Source organism: Arvicola amphibius, chromosome 7 (genome assembly GCF_903992535.2).
Source record: "Arvicola amphibius chromosome 7, mArvAmp1.2, whole genome shotgun sequence".
Lineage (NCBI taxonomy): Eukaryota > Metazoa > Chordata > Mammalia > Rodentia > Cricetidae > Arvicola > Arvicola amphibius.
Genome location: NC_052053.1, coordinates 79192461 through 79211675, shown reverse-complemented (window position 1 = coordinate 79211675; position 19215 = coordinate 79192461). Strand labels below are relative to the sequence as shown.

Here is a 19215-nt window from a genome sequence, read left to right as displayed (position 1 = left end):
CCAACTCTGACACCTTCCTAAAGTTACATCCAGATGACCATGTGAGTCAGCCCCTTCTGGCCCCTCTGGACAGTCTTACCCTGGCAGCTTCGGTTGTCGTCCAACAGGACGTAGCCTGGGGGGCACGAGCAGAAGTATGAGCCTGGCTGGTTCACGCACTCATGTTGACAGAGGAACTCAGAGAAGCTGCACTCATCCATATCTGAGAGGAACAAGATAGAGTTCATGTTTATTTTCACAGACTTATCTCTGACGCCCACTCTTTCCTAACAGACACAGTGACTTCAATGCTGTGAGGTACCAGTTTACTTCCTGATCACATCTGCTGACGGGGTGCTTACTCCTATGAGGACAACCACTGATATTTGGATAGCTCCACTGGGGTGGTCAGAAGCAAGGCAGGCACAAGGCCTTTGGTGGCCTGACCGCCTCAGATGTTCCCTGGGACAAGAGATATGGCAGCCCCCACACAGCCTGGAACCATCCTGCCGAGGATGACTAGGAGTGGCATTGTCCCAGCGATGCTACCATTAGTCTGCCTAGACCTTGGCAGGAGCAGGCGTTCCAGAAAAGCCAACTCTTCATTGCACAGAGAATTTGGCAAGGCAGGCCCCATTTGCGCCTCATTCGACAGGCATGCCAAAGAAAACATGTTTTTCTTGCATTTGTTGTTTCCCGAAAATCACTTTTGCTGGCTTCCCCATGTGACATGTCCTCGGATTACTCTGTAACTCACAGACCACTGGTGGCTCAGATCACCCAGAGAGAGTGCTGGCATGAAAGAGGCCGCTGCTTTGTCTTTGGAGACCCATGTGTCACATGGCCAATGCTTTCTGTATCCAAGAAGGGAACCTCCCCCTGTCTTTCTGAGCTGTCTCCCAGCCATGGGTGAAGGGTCAGTGGACTTAGGATATGATCCTCTAACTGGAGTTAGCACATTCCAGCACATGCAGTCCTCCGCCAGCTTTGCAGACTCCGAGGACGCTGGCCCCAGACCACCATAACACAATGCCACCATTTGTCTCTGTGGAGTTTGCAAGTCCATTAATCCCTTTACTTGATGTTAGCAGTGATGTTCATCGGTTCCCAAGGACTCCTGTGTGTCAACCCCCATGTTAAATGCTCAATGTGTCTCAACGTACTTAATCCCCACCTCAACCCTGAGAAGGTGCTGTGAGTATCTGGAAATACATACATACATACGTACATACATACATACATCTCACAGGATTTAGCCAACTAGACCAAGTTCATATAAATAAATAAATAAATAAATAAATAAATAAATAAATAAATCTCACAGGACTTAGCCAACTAGACCAAGTACATAGATCAAATGATTATATAGGAAATCATAGATCTGAATGTGGCATCTCAGTACAACTCCAGCAAACACAATGAGGTAACATCCTGTTCAGATTATCAGATCTGGGAGCGCCAATGTGGGAGAAATACCTTAGCATAGTTCCAGAATAGAGCAGGAGTGAAAATCTACCCCACCTTCTACTGGGCGAAGGAAGGTCACCAGCCCACTATGCTCTGGCTTGTTTTAGCATGTGTAATTCCAGAAATCCCAGAAAGTTTTTTTTCTCTTTTTGTGGTTTCCCACACATACACATACACAAAGGGCTGTGTCTCCGCTCTCCACTGAGAAAGAAGCCAGGTGCTGGGCAGGAAGTGAGCCGTAGGCCATGTCATTCTCCCTTGTTAAACCCCTCTCACTTCTAGGATCAGCATGATTTAGCAAGTCCCCAGAGGACAAAGGGACAAGGCTTGGGAGCGTCCAGTGCTGCAAAGAGGGGCTACCCTAGCTTTGAGGGCCAAGTGAGGAGAATAGTGTCCCAGTACCTAGGAAAAATGCAGAAAACAAATCCCTTAGGCCACTTCTAGCTGACTACAAGACCTGCTGGAGCCAGGACTCCCATTAAAGTTAGTAGAAGGTGGTATCCTGTGACCATGTAGGAAATGTGCGTCATTTAGAGTCAAATGAGAAAACCCTGCCAAACTAGAAAGAAGTTGAGCTTGCTGTAAAGCCCAAAGTCCCTAATAGTAAGAGAAGATTCATTATGTGATCAAGCCATTGAGGAACACCAGTTTGTCTAGTTCTTATGACCACTCCGTGAAGACAGTTATCCATCATGAGGACACTGGGCTTGGGCAGCATCCTGGCCATGGACAGTAGGAACTAACTGAGGCTTGGAACTGAGCCCCATCCGGCTCCAGAGTCCTTATCTCAATGCCCTGACAGTGGTCTATGGGATTGCCAGTAATTCTGGGAAAGGTACTAATCAATCCCATAATGCAAAGCTTCCCACGCCTCTCAGTTCTTTGGTCCAGATTCCCTAAGGAGTGCCATGAGGGGAACTGAAATCTAGGAAGCAAGGGGCCTTGCTTGCCTCTGGGTGGGCTGGTATTTAATCAGGCTGAGACTCTGTAGCTGCTTGCTGTGGCTCTGAGGGCCCTGGCCCTGGAGAGAGGTAGCCATTTGCTTCTGAGAACTTTGTCCCTAGAACATTCCAGTCCCAAGGGAAACTGGTAAACAAGTCTCATTCACAGCCTTGGTAGGTCCCTGTTACAGAGAATCTTTCCATTCTGCTGGGTAATTTTCACACCTAAATCACCACCTACTTTTATTTTGAAGATAACAGGAAATATTATTAATGGGGACAGAGCTAATTCACAACTGCAGAGGAGGTTTAAAACTGGTGGGTGGTTTGACTTTAGCCGAACATTTACAAAGAACAGAAAGAGAAAGAATGTCAGAGACAGACAGAAACAGAGACATACAAGTGAGCCCATCCCTCTGTGTTGTATTAGATGGCACAGACTAAATACAAATAAAATGTGTATTTTAGTTTCAAAAAGTTCTTACTTTCATAATAGTTTTTTAACTATCTAGTAATTTAACTTTCTGGGGGGGAGAAACAGGAAGTCAATAAGATAATTACAACAGACTCAAGAAACTAGACTAAGCAGAGGATGAGAGCAATTGGGGCTTGGATGAAATCTGTAAAAATAAAAAAAAAAGTCAACTAAACCACATCTGTGTTCTCGAAACAAGTGGCTAAGATTTCACTCACTCAACTGTCATACTCGTACTTACTGACCAATACCTGTTTACTGCATGCTCGCTCTGTGCCAGGCCTAGAGCTGGGCTGTGGTTATTTGATGACATTCCCAAAGTACACAGAGTATAGGCCCTTGCGTGTATGATTTATTTACTCAAAGTCCTCCTAACCTAGTGGCAAAAGCGATTATCCCTAGCTCTCTGTCCTCTGTCACTATCCCTAGCTCTCTGTCCTCTGTCACTATCATCTGTACCATTTTCAGGTCTTGTGTCCGTGCTGGGAAAAGACAGATAACTCTAACCGATAGGCGAAATCGGGCGAGTTCTCCTTCTCACCAGCTCCATCTCCGATCCAGACAGAATCTCTGCTGACTTTGCATTAAAGGTCAAATGACCAGGAAGGTAGACCTGAACTCCATCCCTCAGGAAGTGACTCATCTCTGTTCCGTGTGGTTGTGTTCCCAGGATACTGGGAAATGTCTCTAACTAGGCACACAACCAGGAAGTGAGAGGAAACACCTGCGACAAATCCCTTGTCCCAGCCCCAGCTCTCTGAGCAGGTGGACAGCGTCAAAGCCAAGCCCATTACCACTGCAATGAATGCCATCTTCCTCAAGTTCATATCCCGGGTCACAGCGGCAGATGAAAGAACCATAGGTGTTAACACAGGTTTGAACACAGGGATTCTCAGTTTCACACTCGTTCACATCTGTATAAAACCAAAGCACATCACTATTAGTGTGTCAGAAAAAAAAACACAAAGAAACATGAATTGGAATAAATAAAGCAAAATTTATTATCACCAAGAAAGAGCCCAGATTCCCAAGTACCAAGGATTCCCCAGGTCAGGATCTATCAGATCATAATCTAATGCTCTGTGAGACTGTTCTGTCAATTTACGGGCTCCATCTGAGCCTTCAGGCACATTTGTAAGGGATTATTTAGGTTCTGGTCATGCTTATGAGGGATTATGCTGAATAAATTAACCGATGTGGGCCATGCCATTCCCTGGATTAGATCCTGGGCAGAATAAATGGGGAAAGTGAGTAGGATCTAGCTTTCATTACTCTCTGCTTCTTAACTGTTAGCGTCACGTGACCAGCTGCTTTTGTGACTTCCTCATCAGGATGGACTGTAACCTTGAACTGGAGGGGGGTCAAAATGAGTCCTTCAAGTGTATCAGGATGCTTTGTCAAAACCACAGGAAAAGTAACCAAGACAGTCGCCAACATGTAACGTGAAGAGCTACAGCCTCCAGGTGCATGTCCCTTCAGTAGAGGCGAGCTACACAGGAGATGAACGTAACTCGCATGCATCTATGGCTGTGTATACTTGCACCTCCCAGGAAGGCTCCTCTCAGCGCCACCCACAGAATTTCCATGCAGAGCCTACTCTTTCCTATCTCCAATTCTCCCCTCTCTCACCCTCACTGATTTTGAAGTTTCAGGTAGATAATCATGGCAATTCTGAGAATATGTATATTATGAATAAATAGCCTCACGGATTACTCTTGCAACAAATCTGCTTTCAGACCACTGTCCTCCATCCTCCATGTTACACAGGTAATGGAGGGGATCATAAAGAACACAAGCAGTAACAGTGGATGCCTCCTCCTGAGTATGGTGATGGTTTCACGTCAGTATAGACGGAACTGTGTGCCTACGGCAGTGCGCTCTATCGTGTGCCAAGTACGCATCGGCAGTGAGTGCTATTTTGATGTTTCTAAAGGTTGAGATGCATGCCCCAGTTCACATACCAGCAAGAGCCTGGCTAGAACTACAGTACAAGTCAGCAATCACTTCATAATCCACGGGGTTCATTCTGTCCAGCTCAAGGGGGTGGGGGCAGAGAGAGGTCCTTGGACACAGGCATAAGCTGCCCTTCACAAGCACAATGCCCCCCCCTTAAGCTTCATATGCCCATGGTGGCAGGTCTAGTTGAGGGACATTTTCTCCACCTTAAAAGTCCAGCTAAGCCTCTTAAAACTCTGAAAAGGGCTTTGAACATTCCCAGAAGTAGAGACCTTTGTGGTAAGCAGCTTTCGAGGGGCCTTGCATAGGGGAAGGCTAATCCCATGCCCACAAAGTGCCTGCTTCCTGCCAACTCTGGAGACTTCAGAGGAAAAACAAACAAATGAACAGCCATGTAGGAAGGGTCTAGCGAGATATCAGCCTGCTCTGGTGCCCACGCGCCCAGCACTCAGGGGAGGTTGGCATTTCTCCAGCCAGACTGGGGCAGGGCTAGGCAGGAGAGTGTCCCTGGTCTACTAAACCACATACCAGTTTAGATAGGCCAACGTTGCTGCGCATTAAAGCTGGCGTCCTTAGTTTCTGGCCAGACGCTTGCTGCGTGGTGATGAATGAGCTCAATACTGTTTCCATAGCTCAGAGCTACTTCTGAGAGGGCAAAAAGGGCTCTACCCCTTGAGCCCTAACTGCTTCTCTCTGCTGGATTTTCCAGTGGGCACTTAATCCTGAGTGTAGTGGACTGAGGGGCCAGCTTAGTCAGCAGGCATGGCAATTTGCTTTCAGATCCTCAGCACCCATGTAGAAAGCCAGGCATGGTTGCTTGTGCACCAAAGTAGGCTGGAATGACAATAAACCCAGGGCTGGAGAGGTGGAGATAGGAAGACCCCTGGGGTTCCCTGACCAGCAGTCTGAAACCTCAGGGCAAGGTACCCCAGCTGACTCACTGAGCCCTCGGCCTTCCTCTCAACTCTGCCACCACTAAGTCTCCTGTCTCTGACCAAATGGCTTTCACCTCTGTGAGGTGTGATTTCTTTATCTGTGGATCATGACCACAAACACTCTCCTGTCTACTTCATAAGACTATTGCTGGGGTCAGTGAGGTTAACAGACATTAGCGCTTTAAGGAGACGTGAGGTGCTATGATTGCAAAAGCTTGACAGTACTTACCACAGCCTGTGCGACCTGTGGGCCCTGCTGATGCAATATCCTGGTGGCCAAGTGCCCATGTCCAAGTCCAAATGCTGCCTAAGGACACCGTGCCAGCCTCTGGGGGAAAACCTGGGCTGGCACCTCCAACCCCAGCCTTGGCCCCAAGAAATCATCATCAGTCCTTAGCCGCTTATCTCAGCAGCAAGGGAGCCAGGCGCCTGCTCCCTGCTCTGGTGGGAAGGAAGGGCCTTATTTTATTTATTTCCTCAACCTCCTGGCCAGACAAAAAAAACCTCCTGTCTGCTCTCAGACAAAAAAAAAAAAATTACTGTTCCTTGCAAAAGGAGCCCATGCAGAGGCTTCTTGGAACCATTAGCAGGACCAGCTTTAAAGGAGAGAGAACCTCACAAAGAATCCAGGATCAAATCCTTGAATGCTGATGCCTTCCTGTTTATCCAGTGATTTAGATATGATTAAACTAATAGAGACACACTATCCTCTGAATAGCTGGCCAGGAGCCTGCACGCCAGAACTCACTCAAATGGTGTGACAAGGAAACGGGCCCTGTGAAACCTGGTGGCAGACTCCAACAAAGGCCTCATTCTGTGTCTCCATCCAGATCAGGCCACTGCTAGACACTGCAGGCTGGAGCCAGAGGTGGCTCCCAGGCCAGGTCAGGACTTACATCCATTCTTTGGGTCTTTAAGGCCTTCATTGACTTCCTGAGTTGAAGAAGCCGTCCAGCAGGAACCACATGTAGCTTGCCTTTCTTACGGATCAGGGTTGGAAGAAATTGTGTAAAAAGCAGAAAGTACCTTTTTTTTTATTCTGCTTTTGTGGAGCCTTCTGAGGAACCAGGGAAGGTAACTCACCCTTGACTGTGCTGGGCCATAGGAGCTCCTGACACAGATCAGAGGGCACGTTCCTGAGAGAGATCTGTCAAGGGCACACGGAACATTCGCAGCGTGCCTGTGTGTTTGCGTTGTGATTCATCGGGGTCAGGAGCTCTGAAAGCCACTCCTGCTAGCAGATGCAGAGCGACAGGAGGATCACAAACCAGTACTCCCGATGGATGACTGTGGCTCCGCCCTTTGCAATAATCAGAGGACTTCTCTAGCTGTTTCATACACATCGCCAGCTCTAGTTTCAGGCTTCTATAAGTGATGGGGATGCGTGAGCAGTGGCTAGGAATGAGGACACACTGTAGTGACAAGTGTCCCACAGACAGCAACTGTCAGGCTCCAAAGGTGACTGCATCTAGTGTTTCCTATTGTGTCCAAGTTATCCACACGTCACATACCTTGGCAAGATCTTCCATCCTCATTGAGGGTGAAACCAGGGTTGCACGTACAGGAATAGGATCCAGGAACATTTGCACAGAGTTGCTGGCAGTAACCATAGCGACATTCATCAATGTCTGGAAACAAATGCAGGCAATGTCAGGGCTCCTCCCTGAGGCCACCATCATATTGGTACCATTGCCTTTGTCTTCTAGGATGGGACTAGAAAGGGCTACGAAAGGGGGTGACTGCTAAGTCAGTACCTACTAAATGTCAGGAATTGTGATGGCCTTTGTATCACAGTGCTCAGCTTCCCTACAATCCTCTACCTCCCCCAAACAGTCCTTGTTCCATGAACACCTGAACCTACCATGAAATCCCTGACAAATTTTTTCTGCTTTGATTGAATTGCACCAAATGGCTTCTCAGGACTTATCCAACTCAGGTTTAACTAAGGCTTATGCAATATTAATGTTCAATGCTATGACTCTCTATGATCTTTTCAGTACCCTGAACACGAGCATGTCGAAAGATCAACAGAAGGGCTCCAGTGGACTGTCTGCCAGCTCCACCGACAACAACTCTGTCCAGTCAGCAGGAACAGGATCCCAGGCATCGGGAGGAGCTGGGCAGTGTGACAGTGAGATCTGCGAATGTAGCTATGCAGGATGCTTGTTCTCGCCTTGGTTCTTACCCTTACACCAGAGTGGACACAAACCACATGAACACATTCCTGAGCCCTGGAAAGCAGCAACACGGTGGGAAGTATGTGCTTCAGCAGAGCTGTGCCCTATGACCTCCCTGTAACGTGTGCCAGCCCCTGAGGAGCCTGATGTCATTGGGAAAGCCCTTTATAGCATCCCAAACTGAAAGAGCGATAGGCTGGGTCAATCACTTCTATTAGGCAGGTGCCTCCAATGAAGCCTCCATTCTCAGGAGGATGGTGTCCTTACACAGGCTCAACTGGGACCAGCTGATCTGACTGGGCTACAATTCCTAATGCCCCCTCCCTGGAACCTATCTTAGAGAGATAGAGGCAGCACTCTTTGTGCCCCGATCCCTGTGCCCAGTTTCTACTACCTAGAGATAGAAAGAACTCTTCCACCCCTATTCCAACCCGTTGTCTCCCTTTTAGCCCTCACTGGATTCTGTGTCCTGCCTTGGTATTGTGCTTTATCTCAGTTCCATTTACTTCTAAGATGGCCCCAACAACACCTCCCTGAGATGGGCAGCTCCTACTGGGCAAGCCTTTTGGCGTATAATTTGCTAATCTTACCTCTTCCCGAGACTCAGCTGGAAACATCACCAGTGCCTGGAGAGGCATCAGAGACAGAGAAGGTACCCTTTCCTTCGGGGTACATTGAAAGAAAGGCAGCCCTATCGTTTGTTATCTGAAAACAGGCAAGGTCTCCCTAGCAGTGCACAGAATGGGTGGCAGGTGGCTGTAGAATGTTGAAAAAGAAAGAAGAGCTTGACCAAGGCAAAGCATGGGGTCATCCAAAATTAAGAGCGGTCTCCATGTCAGTGGTGAATACTAACAGGCCAAGCCATGTAAGCACGCTGTGCATCCTTGCCAGTGAGCATCCTTCCAATGTGCTTTGTGGAAGAGAACATCCTTCACCAGCAGAGGACCACCCTCTTTTGGCATCTCTCAGATGGAGAGATCTGCCCTCTGGGTATCTATGATGGGCCCATGTACCACGCCTCACATCTCTCTAGTGCCCTTTGTGGTAAGAAAATATCTGGCCGGGGGGAGCCAGAGACATCAACATTAGACCCAACTTGTTTTAAGTGTATCCAAAATGTTCCTCCTCTTTGAGTTTGTCTCCAGCTCTATATAAAAGTTAGGTGACGTAATATCTAACATCCTTTCCAGCCCTAGAGTCCTACATAAGAAGTTCCTGTGCAAATGACTTGCTCTTGCTGGTCTGCTTACATTCAAACCAGTAGTATCACAGTTTCCATTAGAGCAGAGGTTGGTTTAAATGCACAGGGACTATCGTATTCCCAGATGCCCTCACACATTGGCTCATTGGAGCCTCCCTACCAAGGAGAGCCATGCCAAGGCCAGGCAGTTTATTGTGCCTCAAGGATGTTTCAGACAGGTCACAGAGTAAACCCAGATTCAGCTTCAGTCTGGAGACCTGGAAGGAAAGGCTTTTGGGTTTTGTTTTGTTTCCTTTTCTATTTTTTTTTCCATAATGTTGTTTGAATCTAACTTTGAGCCAACTAAATGCAAACCCAGAGAACAGACCTAGCCAATGTCAACTACAAGGGATAAAACTGTCAATTGGTGATGACTGACACCTCTGGAATACAAAGAAAGAACACAGCTGTGGGGTGGATGGAGTGGAGTGGCAGGGACCCGTGCTGGGATGAACGGGGCTGGGACTCCTGGTCTACCTTTGAGATTTGGAATGTTTCTATATCTAAGCAAAAGTAGTCCCTTGGTTTAGGATTATCTAACTAGAGAAGAAAAACTCTCACTTCTATTATTTCCTGGCTAGCTATAAACTTCCTGAAGGCAGGAAGATCTCAGCAAGCCCTTAAAATGTAGTTTCAAAAAAAATATATGTAATGCTAGTAATGGTAAAAATGTCTTTTAATGGATGGTGACACATGTACCATTGTTTAAGGGCTTTCTATACACACCCAAAGAAAAGCTCACTTGGACCTTCCTACTGTACCTACATTGTATTGTATCCCTAACAACCATCAACCACTGATGGAGGAGTGTTTATGTGTTACTTTCATTATTAATAAAGAAAACTGCCTTGGCCCTTTAAGAGAACAGAAAATTAGGTAGGCGGAATAGACAGAACAGAATTCTGGGAGAGTTGGGGAGAAGCTTCAGGCAGTCTCCATAGGGAGTCTCCATGCTTCTCCTCTCCGAGATGGACGCAGGTTAAGATCTCTCCTGGTAAGCCACACCTCGTGCTACACAGATTACTAAATATGGGTTAAAGGAAGATGTGAGAATTAGCCAATAAGAGGCTGAAACTACGGGCCAGGCAGTGTTTTAAAAGAATACAGTTTCCGTGTAATTATTTCGGGTGTAAAGCTAGCCGGTGGCCGGGTGGCGGGACGCAGTCCCACCGCTTCCTTCTACAAACCACCCCCCACCCCGAGTCCCTGGGAGCAGTGGGGAGCCCTTACCTAGACACTGGCCTTCCAGAAGCCAGTACCCGTCGGTGCAGGAACAGGTGTACCCTCCTTCTGTGTTGATACAGATCTGGGTAGGGTTGCACTGGTGTGAGTCTGTCGCACACTCGTCCACATCTGTAACACAAAAAATTATTCCAGACAGTGTCACCCACATCTAGAAACCCTGGGTCCACCTGCTGCTGCTCTTTTCTCGGCTGGGAGGCTGTTGATAATATCACTGGGCTAAACCAAGAGACAGAAGCACCTCCCTGATAGGCACTTTTGAGACACACTGGCCTCAAATTAGAATGGGCAGAGCTGAGAGAAACATACAAAGGGGAGAAGCATGGCTGTGTGTCCTCTGCGTCAGTCATTGCTAACCCTTTCTGAACATACACTACACCAACAATGACTCATGCTTGCTAATCCTGCCCTCTCCTGCCTCCCCCGCTTCCACTCCCCACCTGACTCAAGTCTCTGTGAGGAGATGACAGAGGACATAAGTGGGGCCAGGCAAATGTAGAAGGAGTTGGCCGAAGGGACTGAGCTTTCACTACCTCTTCCAGGCCCCACTTCACTTATGTGCCTGCTGACACTGCAGACTTCAGACTTTCCCCCATCCACTCAAATGGCATCTTTGGGCTGAGGACACAGCTCTGCGTTAGTGTACCTGCCTGGCATGCCTGAGGTCCTGGATTCAATCACAGATAACATATTTGCATGTGCGTAGAAGCGGTAAGGGGGTCCAGGACCCCAAAGTGTGAGCTCCTTGAGACAAGCCTCTCCATAGCACTGAGTTTGGTGTGCTGTGTGCTCAGAAAGGCAGACCAGCTGAGTGAGACATACAGCCAGGTAAGCAGTGGTATCTCTGGGCTAAATGGCACTACCATGATACTGCCATACAACTCTATGCTAAGACAGCTGATGAAACCCTGCCAGACTCTAAAGTGACAAGGTGTCTGGGTCCTATGGGGGGGGGGGGCAATTTTCACTGCTCCAAGCATGGATACCCACCAAGAGCCTCAGTCCAAGGTGGTGGTACATCCATTCCATCCTGATACCGTGACAACATGCAAAATCCCAGCCCAATTCTCTGCTGCAGACTCGCGCCCCTGCCCTTTGCCTTCCTTCCACCCAAGCTCTGCCTGTACAGCCCAGCCTCCCAGGGGAGCCAGGGGATAATGCTTGGCCAGTGGCCACTACTGTCCTAATCCACATCCAAGCTTATGACAACAAATAATGCCGCCATCAGCCAGGACATATTTACATTTTCCCAGCAGGGAGTGATGGATGGTGATTACAGCCTGGGAACAACACTGCCTTGGGAGTCTCTGCTCTTGTCCCTGACTTGAGAATGGGAAGTGAGGGTGACCAAAAAGAAGTATGGAGCTATGAGAGAGCCAAGGCGACAAGTCCCCAAGCCTCTGCCTTTGTGTGACACGCAACATAAACGACTTGCCTGCAGAGCAGTCCGGCAGAAACCAAGCACAGGACACTGATCTCGGAAGGACATGGAGGACCTCAAAACGGGCTTACTGTACACGCAAGCAAAGGTGCACACATGCACACTTTTTTCAAAGCTCTACTGCTATTACCAAACTAAAGACTTCGCTGTGACACCGTTTCTGCATATGTGTATATAACTGAAAATTTAGGGCCAAAAAGATGGTTCTGTGAGTGAAAAGGTACCTGCCACCAAGCCTGACAACTTGAGCTCAATTTCTGGGGCACATATGGTGGACGGAGAGAACTGGCAGTTTGTCCTCTGAGCTCCACATGCATGCCATAGCATGACCACCTACACACACACACACACACACACACACCATAAATAGATAAAGAAGTAATGAATTTTTAAATATAATTAATTTTTTCTATATTTTTAAATGGAATTGTCCATAAAAAGTCTGTTTTGAGAACTCAGTGGCTCAGTAGATCCCTGGAACAAGAGCGCCGCCAAGCCCCAGCCAGGTTTCCTCAGCCAATTAACTGACAGGATTCGGAGGTATGGGCTTTAAAAGCAACCATCCCCCTGCAAACCACTGTCAGGTTACCCACCTGCCAGAGGAGCCCAAACTGGAAATGTTCACTCTGTGTTTCCATAAGGGGGTGAATGAGGCATTGCAGATTCCAGCTTGCAACCGAATTGCTTACATTAAATACATCTGACTTAAATAACAGAAGGAAAAATACATAGAATGGCTCCAAGGACATTCTTTGGCGGGGCGTCCTTTTCCGCATCAGTGGAAAAGCACAAGTTATAGCAACCTGAGCAGGTGTCATTATCCCAATCATGTCTATTCCCTTTCCTGTGTGATAGTTAGGAGTGGTCTCCTTAGAGAAAAGGATGCCGGGTAAGTACAATCGCTTGTTCATTCACTTATTCATCCTTTATGCTCTATGAGCTGTGCGTGCGTGTGTGTGTGTGTGTGTGTGAGAGAGAGAGAGAGAGAGAGAGAGAGAGAGAGAGAGAGAGAGAGTGTGTGTGCGAGAGTGTGTGTATGTGTGTGAGTGTGTGTGTGAAAGAGAGTGTGTGTGTGAGAGTGTGTGTATGTGTGTGTGAGAGTGTGTGAGAGAAAGTATGTGTGAGAGAGAGAAAGAAAAAGTGTGTGTGTTTGAGTGTGTGTGAGAGAGAGAGAAAGAGAAAGTGTGTAAGAGTGTGTGTGTGTGTGTGTGTGTGAGAGAGAGAGAGAGAGAGAGAGAGAGAGAGAGAGAGAGAGAGAGAGAGAGAGAGAGAGAGAGAGAATGAGGGGCAGGGGAGGGAAGGAAAGTGAGAGACCCACGTGGGAAGCTGGCATCAAGCACAGACCTCCAATCACACTACTAAATACCATCTGCTGGCTCCCTGCCTCCTCCCAGGAGCTGCAGTCAGTCAGCTGCCCAGCACCTGGAGGAGTCTGCCACAGTGATTCTGGCTGATTCCTCCCCAGGTGGGACAAGTCTGACTGCTTTCCAGGTGACCAGCCCCTTAGTAACCAGAGGAAAATGCTCAAGACATTTTCTGGAACCTGGAAAAGCCCAGTGTTGCTCCTGCCCCAGAAGAAATCCTTATCCGCATCAAGCCCCACAGCTTCGTTGTCCCATGATGCCTCAGCTAAGCTGTCACTGTGTCCTTCATGTATCCCCAATGTAGTATTCTCAGTTGCAGACAACTGCTCACTCAGAAGAGCCACCAAACCAGTCAAGGCTGCGCTTAGACGCCTTCTAGGATGACGGACAATTCAAACATGAATAGACAAGTCTCACAGAACTCCACAGCCATTCCTCAACCCTGCAGGATCTGAGTTTTCCCTTTCTGTGCCCAGGCTCCAATCCTGTGGACAAGCGAAGCTGACTTAGGCAGCTTCCGCTGAACGTGCCTGTTCTAGTGTGAGAAAAACCATCAGCCAAAGTGCAGCGTTCTCGCTGGGCAACCGGGAGAAGCTGCCCAAGAGCACTTTGCGTCCACACCTTTCCAAGGACTCCGCTCTTTCTTTGTGGGCAAGGCAGGAATCATTTCTGGGGTAGTGCATTTTTAGCCGGTGAAACAACATGTTTTTCCAGCCTGCTTTTTTTGTTCCTTCCTTGCCCAAGCTAACGGGGTCTGATAAGAAAAAGGAGAATAAAACTGCCGCATTCCTGCGCCTCCGTGTGAAGGCTGTTTCAGTCTGGCTGCTGGGCTGGGTCACTGCCATTTTTCAGGCAGCCCAACCCAGCCAAGGCTGGAAGCCACACAGGACCTACTTCCCAAACACCTGCTTAATTAAAGACCTCAGCATTTGAGAACTCGCTTGCTAAATTCCTAGCGCATCTGGACTCCATGTGCCTGACAGTCTTGCAGGATCGTTAGGAGTCAAAGCCTTCTGTGTTTGCGGCCCTTCTCTCAAGGCTCACTATTTAGCATTGTACCGCTAATTAGGCAACAAATATGTAGCCCGTTTTCCAAACAACAACAAAAAGATTCCTTCCATCTTGGATGGAACCAGCTGGAATTTGAGACCCAGACTCTCCCTGGATGCTATTCATCTATCCATAAAGTGAGAACTTAGAGAAGTATTCTCAGATGGCCTTAGCTCTGATCTTCCAGAGAGACTAAGTATGTAAGTAATGAGGATCATATTGGCTGACGGGTAATTATTCTCATCCACAGGATGCATGATAAACAGCAACGGCTGTGCTTGCTTTCAAACTGGGCAGTGAGTTGGCCCAGTCCATCCGACTTGTGCCAGAGCACGGGTGGCCACAGCAGTGGGGTAGGGACAACACACGGGTCTTCACAAGCATCGTGAGTCAAGACGTTCTCAAAGTTAGAGGCTAGGCCTGCAGATTGGCACTCTGGACATGTTTTTTTTTTGGGGGGGGGGGGGTCAAGGCTTAGACCATTATTGTGACTATAAAGCAAAGAGCATAACACTCAAATTAGATTTCCTTTTATTAAATTCCTGCCATTTGTCCATCAACAGGGAAGAGTTTTGGATGTATACCAGGCAGCATTTTTCCAACCCTAACTATGCAAAAGAATCACTGACTATATGAGAATGTCTGAGGTTGAGGCTTGGCAAGCTCTATCATTCTGAAGTGATCTAAAGGAGTCTGGGACAGAGCAGAGGGATCTGCACGAGAGCAAGGCTTTTCAATCTCTATCTGTATACACATCTGGGTGGATCTCGTTAAAACGGAATCCTGAGACTCCGTCCACATAACAGCTCCCAGGTGGCATCATTGCTTCTGGCTCAGGGTCACCACTAGCATAAGGAGGTGCTGGACTCGTCTGAGTGAGTCTGAGTTCTGTGCCCATGCGACAAAGCCTGCTGGCTACAATAGCACACTCAGTCCTCGATATTGGATTCTGCAGCCACAGGCTCCACCAGCTGCAGCTTTAGGACATAAGGACACTGTAAGTGTACCAATTTTACACCACACACACACACACACACACACACACACACACACACTTTAACAGAGTTTTACTATGTCACCATAGCTGGCCTCAGAGGCTCAATACTTCTCTTCCCAGGAGTTAGGGTGACAGACCCAACAATTGGTTTTTTGTGTTATCATTCCCAGCTCAACAACACAACACAGATGCATAGCGTGTATGTCGTATCGGGTGTCATAAGCAGTCTAGAGATGGTCTAGAGCTTTTGATGGATGGATTATGAAACTATATGAAAATACTAGGCAAGTCTGTAATAAGATAGGACATGGGTGTCTGAGGACACTCCGGTAACCAACTCCCACCACCCTAGATGCACTGAGGATTTAGAGTCTTATTAGCGCCCATTAGGGCTGGAAAGATGGATCGGAGGTTAAGAGTGGATCTATTGCTGTGCAGAGGACCCAAGTATAGGTTCCAGGACCCACATCTGGCAAGTCAACAACCACCTGTAGCTCCAGCTCTGTGGGATCTGAAGTCGTCTTCGGCTATCATGGGCACCAGTACTTACATGCTAGCACATGTGCAGGCCCACTCAGCATCCTCACACATAGATATCGTTAAAAATAAAATGTCTTTAAAGATAAATAAACAAAAACCCTAGTATGGCCTGGCATACACAGATTGCTATTCCAGTACAGGGCCCCCTCCATGACTCAGTCCTGGCCTGTAGTGCTGGGTGCCTGCTGTGCTGTGTACCCAGGCTTTGACCTACAGAATACGGTATCTTAGAAGGCCCCCCTCCCTCCTATTAGTTCACTGGTAGTGTTAGGCTTCCCATGAATAAACTCCATTCCCTAAATCTTAGCTAAATTATTAGAAACACTGCCCCCAAGGTGATGACCAAAGGAAAGCACAGAGATCCCAAGTAGGAGACAGGTCAAGACTTTCCTATAACACGTGACTTTATTTTCACCGAATCTGCAAGATCACAGCTCATAAATGCATGGATCTTGAATTCCAAAATTTTCCTGGCTCCCCACGTGTTCTGTTTCCTCATCCTCTCTGAGCCAATTCTTCCACCTCATTCTTCTTTTGCATTTCATTTTGAGACAGGCTCTCACTATGCAGCCTTGGCTGGCCTGGAACTCACAGAGATCCTCCTGCCTCTGCCTCCAGAGTGCTGGATTAAAGTCATGTACCACAGTGACCAGTGTGTTCCTGTCTTTTTGTTTCTTGTGTCACAGTCTGTGAACTCCTTATACCCACGCACACACACATATGCACACACACATACACACATATGCACATTCGCGCCCACACACATATGCACACACACATGCACACGCGCACGCACACACACATATGCACACACTAGCTCCTCATTCCCAGTGTTGGTCTTAGTTAACAGCATCACCATTTTTCAGCATCTGGGGAGAGGCCTCTTTTGGCGCAGACCTCAAGACTCTTTGTCCCCTTGTGAGGCCCAGCAGAGGGTTCTACCCTCATGACTTCCTCCAAACATCACCACTTCCTAAGCTCTCACTTCCTGTCCCATCAACATATTAATTAGGCAGGGCATGGACTTTCAAAGCAAAGCCTGATAAAGCTTCCTCTTTCTTCCTCAGAAGGCTTGACATCCCAGAGAAAGGTTACTCTGAGAAGTGTCAGAGGAAGAAGATGATGGCCCGCCCTGCCCTGAAAGCAGTCGTCAGCAGCACCGCTTGGGACACAAATAGAAATCCAATCTATTTTTCCATCCAAAACAAAAATCCTCATGAGGCCTAGTACTTGTGTGAGAATACGCAGGTGTGCAAATCCACCCCAAGGAATTAATCAGCCCAGCAGCAGCAACAAATATTTCCTCCTGGGCCACCCTCAGAGCTCTAGGAAATCTGCAGGTGTGCCCTTCTCACCCCTGAGGTGAGAGAGCCCTTGAGCTACCTCTGACTCCCTTGCCCATTCACCAGGACAAGCCTGTACATATTGCCGACCTTTATCTCAGCTCCCCTATCTCTGGTAGGGGCTACCTCACCTGCCCTCTTAGAGTTTGAACCAAATACAGAAGACAGGCATAGCTCATAAACAAGTATGTATATGGGACCGGGGAATGGCTCAAATGGTAAAGTGCTTGCCTTGCAAACAGAAGGACCTGAGTTCAATCCCCAGAACCTACATAAAAATGCTGGCCTTGGTGGCACAGCACAGACTTGAATCTCAGTGCTGGAAAGACAGACTGAAGGATCCCTAATTGGCCAGCTCCAAGCCAATGAGAGACCCTGTCTCCAAAGACAGGAACGTGACACCAAAAATGACACCCAAGGTTATCCTCCAACCCCCATGCATACACGTTCACATTTGCACAGCACAAGAATGAAAACACACATACAAAATCCACACTTAAATTTTTAATTAAAAAAATGTGTGAGCAGATCATGTAAGAGGGAATGTCTTAACTCTGGGAGGTGGGGACAGATGTGGATGCTGACTGATGTAGGAGACTCTTCCTCACCTACATCCTTTCCTGTAGCCAGTTTCCCAGCGCATGGGGGAATGAAGTGACAGATAGTTCTTTTGAAGTAACAGCCTGGGCCAGTCAGTGGCTAAGAGTTTAATACTCCACCCAGGGGCCTGCCCACTCTATCTATCATTCTCTCCTGCCACTGTCCCTCTACCGTGGAAGAGGCCAACGACCTCTCCTTCCTGGTGGATCAGAAGCAACTTCCCTATTACTAAAAGGAGGTAAAACCTTAGTGGGTGGGAGGAAGAGGTGAGGGTATGCAGGAGTCATGGGGGCAGAATGAGGATGCCATGAACAGCAAGAGTCTTGGGAGACACTGGCTCTGGATGAGGGGTGGCCACATGCTCTAACCCAGAAGCAAGAGCCACCCACACAGCCCAGGGCTGAAGCCTCCCTCACCTTGCTGACCACCCCTTCGACTTAGTAAGAACTGCATTGTATCACCAAAAAGTAAAATAGATGCTGGAACTGAGGAAATCCTTTTCAGGATTGTTTAGCTGGCCTGTGGAATGGGTGCCCCCCTTCATAACCGCCCCTCTGAGGTCAGCAGCAGCGTGGGTTTCTTCAGTGAGAAACATGGGAAAGCAAAGGAGATGCATGGGGGCAGTCAACTGGCTAGCGATCCAGCCCTCCCCAGCCCTCCTCCTGACGCTAAGGGCCTGGTTCCCAGAGCCTGACACCCACTGTGCATCTGCACCACATACATATGCCATGCGTCAGGGATTCAAAGACAAATGACACATGGGCATATCTTTGAGAATGCACAAAGGCCAGACAATCCCCATTTGTACAAAAAAGGGAATTCTGGGGGGAAATGCAAAGCATACCTAGCAGGGATGGATTTGTGTGTGAATGTGTGAGGGGAACCAGGAGGCTACTGTGACAGAGACTTCAAGCATCCTTTAGGAACCATTCTGCCAACAAAAGGCTTCCAGCCGGGAGGGAACAGTGTCCAGTCCAGAGCTCCTTCACCTTGGCTGCAGGTTAGGAACATCTGGGAGGCTCTAGATTAGAACATGTGTCAGATGTTCTACCCTAGCCAATTAAGTGGGAACCCCAGCAAGAATTAATGTGTAGCCCAATAAAGAGATCCTGACCTTGCCAATGGTATGTATAAGAATTATCTTGCAGGGTGTGTGTGTGTGTGTGTGTGTGTGTGTGTGTGTGTGTGTGTGTGTTTCAAATAGAGTTCCTACCTCAGGCTATCTGGAGCAAGTTCCAGTGGCCAGTATTCTGAACTGACATCCTACGTGATGTTGATGAAAGTGTTCATATGTTCAGAAACATGGATCTTGTCTCACTGGCAGAGCAGTTTTAACATTGCCTTTGTAAACTACCCCATGCCAAGAACAGGACCTGGCACAGAATGTTCCTTTAAAAGCTCATACCCACTAAGATGACTACTACAGTAGAGAGAGAGAGAGAGAGAGAGAGAGAGAGAGAGGTGTTCT

At 47.9% G+C, this 19215-nt stretch overlaps 1 protein-coding gene across 2 annotated transcripts in view; it reads right to left on the bottom strand.

The window, feature by feature from the left end:
* Fbln5 (fibulin 5) overlaps positions 1 to 19215 on the bottom strand; it is a 72028-nt gene that overhangs the window by 14911 nt on the left and 37902 nt on the right. For both annotated transcript variants that reach the window (XM_038337720.1, XM_038337719.1), the window contains exons 5-8: positions 10401 to 10523; positions 7265 to 7381; positions 3657 to 3776; positions 80 to 202 (exon numbers count right to left, since the gene is read on the bottom strand). In XM_038337720.1, coding sequence (XP_038193648.1) covers positions 80 to 202; positions 3657 to 3776; positions 7265 to 7381; positions 10401 to 10523 — 483 coding nt within the window. The remainder of the gene's footprint in view (positions 1 to 79; positions 203 to 3656; positions 3777 to 7264; positions 7382 to 10400; positions 10524 to 19215) is intronic.